Below are 1463 nucleotides of genomic sequence, written 5' to 3' on the forward strand. Positions count from 1 at the left end.
CACACACACACACACACCATTCCGAAAGTACGGGAGTTATGATCCTGTTCATGCATGTATGGTATGTGTATGAGTGAGTGAGAGTAAGAAGAGCATTGATGTATACGTGCACGTGCGTGTGTTTGGAAGTTGAGAATACAGGTGTGTGTTTTATCGGACACTGAGACACAAAAGAGAAAAACGAGGATTTCCTCCAAAAAGACCGCCATGAAGAAAGTGATCACGCCCACGAATTCGCACTCACGCAGACAGACACTTACATGTGTACGCGTGTAAACACACGCCCTCACACGCATACTCACACGCACACACACACACGCACGCACACACACACACACACACACACACACACACACACACACACACACAAACACACACAAGGGAAGCATGCCAGTTTGTCACAGGCCTCGACTGTGCCCTGCATGATGGAAGTTATCACTGACACTCTCAAAAGGAGTAAATGAATGATTGATTGATTGTATGAATTGAACTTTATTTTTCAATAGTTTTTAACGAAAGAACATTCATTGTTGAAATTTTACAGAGTAATTTGCTTTGATTTGCATTCAAAAAGGAAGAAATATTGAGCAACACAAGCCGAATTGACATTTTAGAGGGACTTTCTCTACACCACCACCAATTTGAAAGTGGAGAATAAAAAACTTAAGTTACAACTACAGTATTAAAGTGCTGTAGTTATGACTGTAATGAATACTCAAATACTTAAATGAAATTGTGACAAACTGGGACTGTGACAAACTGGGCCTGTGAGAAACTGGGCAGCTCCACTCACAAGATGTATTCTATCGGTATTCTTACCTTCAGTCAGATTCCTCCCAGGGTTAAAAGCCCCTCGTGGCACGCTCGGGGGTATGAGATCACAGCTGGTGTGTTTGGCGATCTTGCAGCCGTACAAATTGTGAGACCTGAAAGGATTTGTTTTCAATTAATTGAATGAACACATCAACGCGAAGTAACAACGACAGTTCGAGAGCATAATATAAGAAGGCAGAAAACGATTATTTTTTTTAAACGAGGAAAATAAGAAAGGTTGCAATAACAAAAATTAAGTGGATTAAGTATCAGTCTTGCTGAGGGCGTCAACAACTGATTTGACCCCATCCCCCCCTCCCCAAAAAAAACAACCAAACCCCATGAAGCAGGGTACTCACTTGAAATCTTTGCATGGCATTGTGCAGCAGCTATATCCCAGCGTGATTGGTTGCTTCACATGAAACTTGTACAGGCTTTGAACGATAATCTTGTTAGTTTTTAACACTTGCAGGTATCGGTCAAACCGAGCCTTTAACCGTTCTGTGATCTGGAAAACAACAAAGAAGAAGAAGACAATCAGAACAGCAGCTAAGTCACTAAGTGACTAATGACAAACATCCTTCCAATCACTTCAGGAACACAAAAAAACAACGTCATGAGACATTCAAATTACTATCGCACCCCCCACC

The 1463-nt window shown here is 41.6% G+C and overlaps 1 protein-coding gene across 1 annotated transcript in view; it reads right to left on the reverse strand.

The window, feature by feature from the left end:
- Positions 1-819: 819 nt before the first annotated feature.
- Positions 820-1463, reverse strand: part of LOC106013082 (VWFA and cache domain-containing protein 1) — a gene marked incomplete at its 3' end in the record, with an annotated part of 15599 nt that continues 14955 nt past the window's right edge. The window contains 2 exon segments of the mRNA XM_013087858.2: positions 820-926; positions 1173-1321. Of these exon segments, the coding sequence (XP_012943312.1) occupies positions 820-926; positions 1173-1321 (256 nt within the window).

Source organism: Aplysia californica, unplaced genomic scaffold (assembly GCF_000002075.1).
Source record: "Aplysia californica isolate F4 #8 unplaced genomic scaffold, AplCal3.0 scaffold00647, whole genome shotgun sequence".
NCBI lineage: Eukaryota > Metazoa > Mollusca > Gastropoda > Aplysiida > Aplysiidae > Aplysia > Aplysia californica.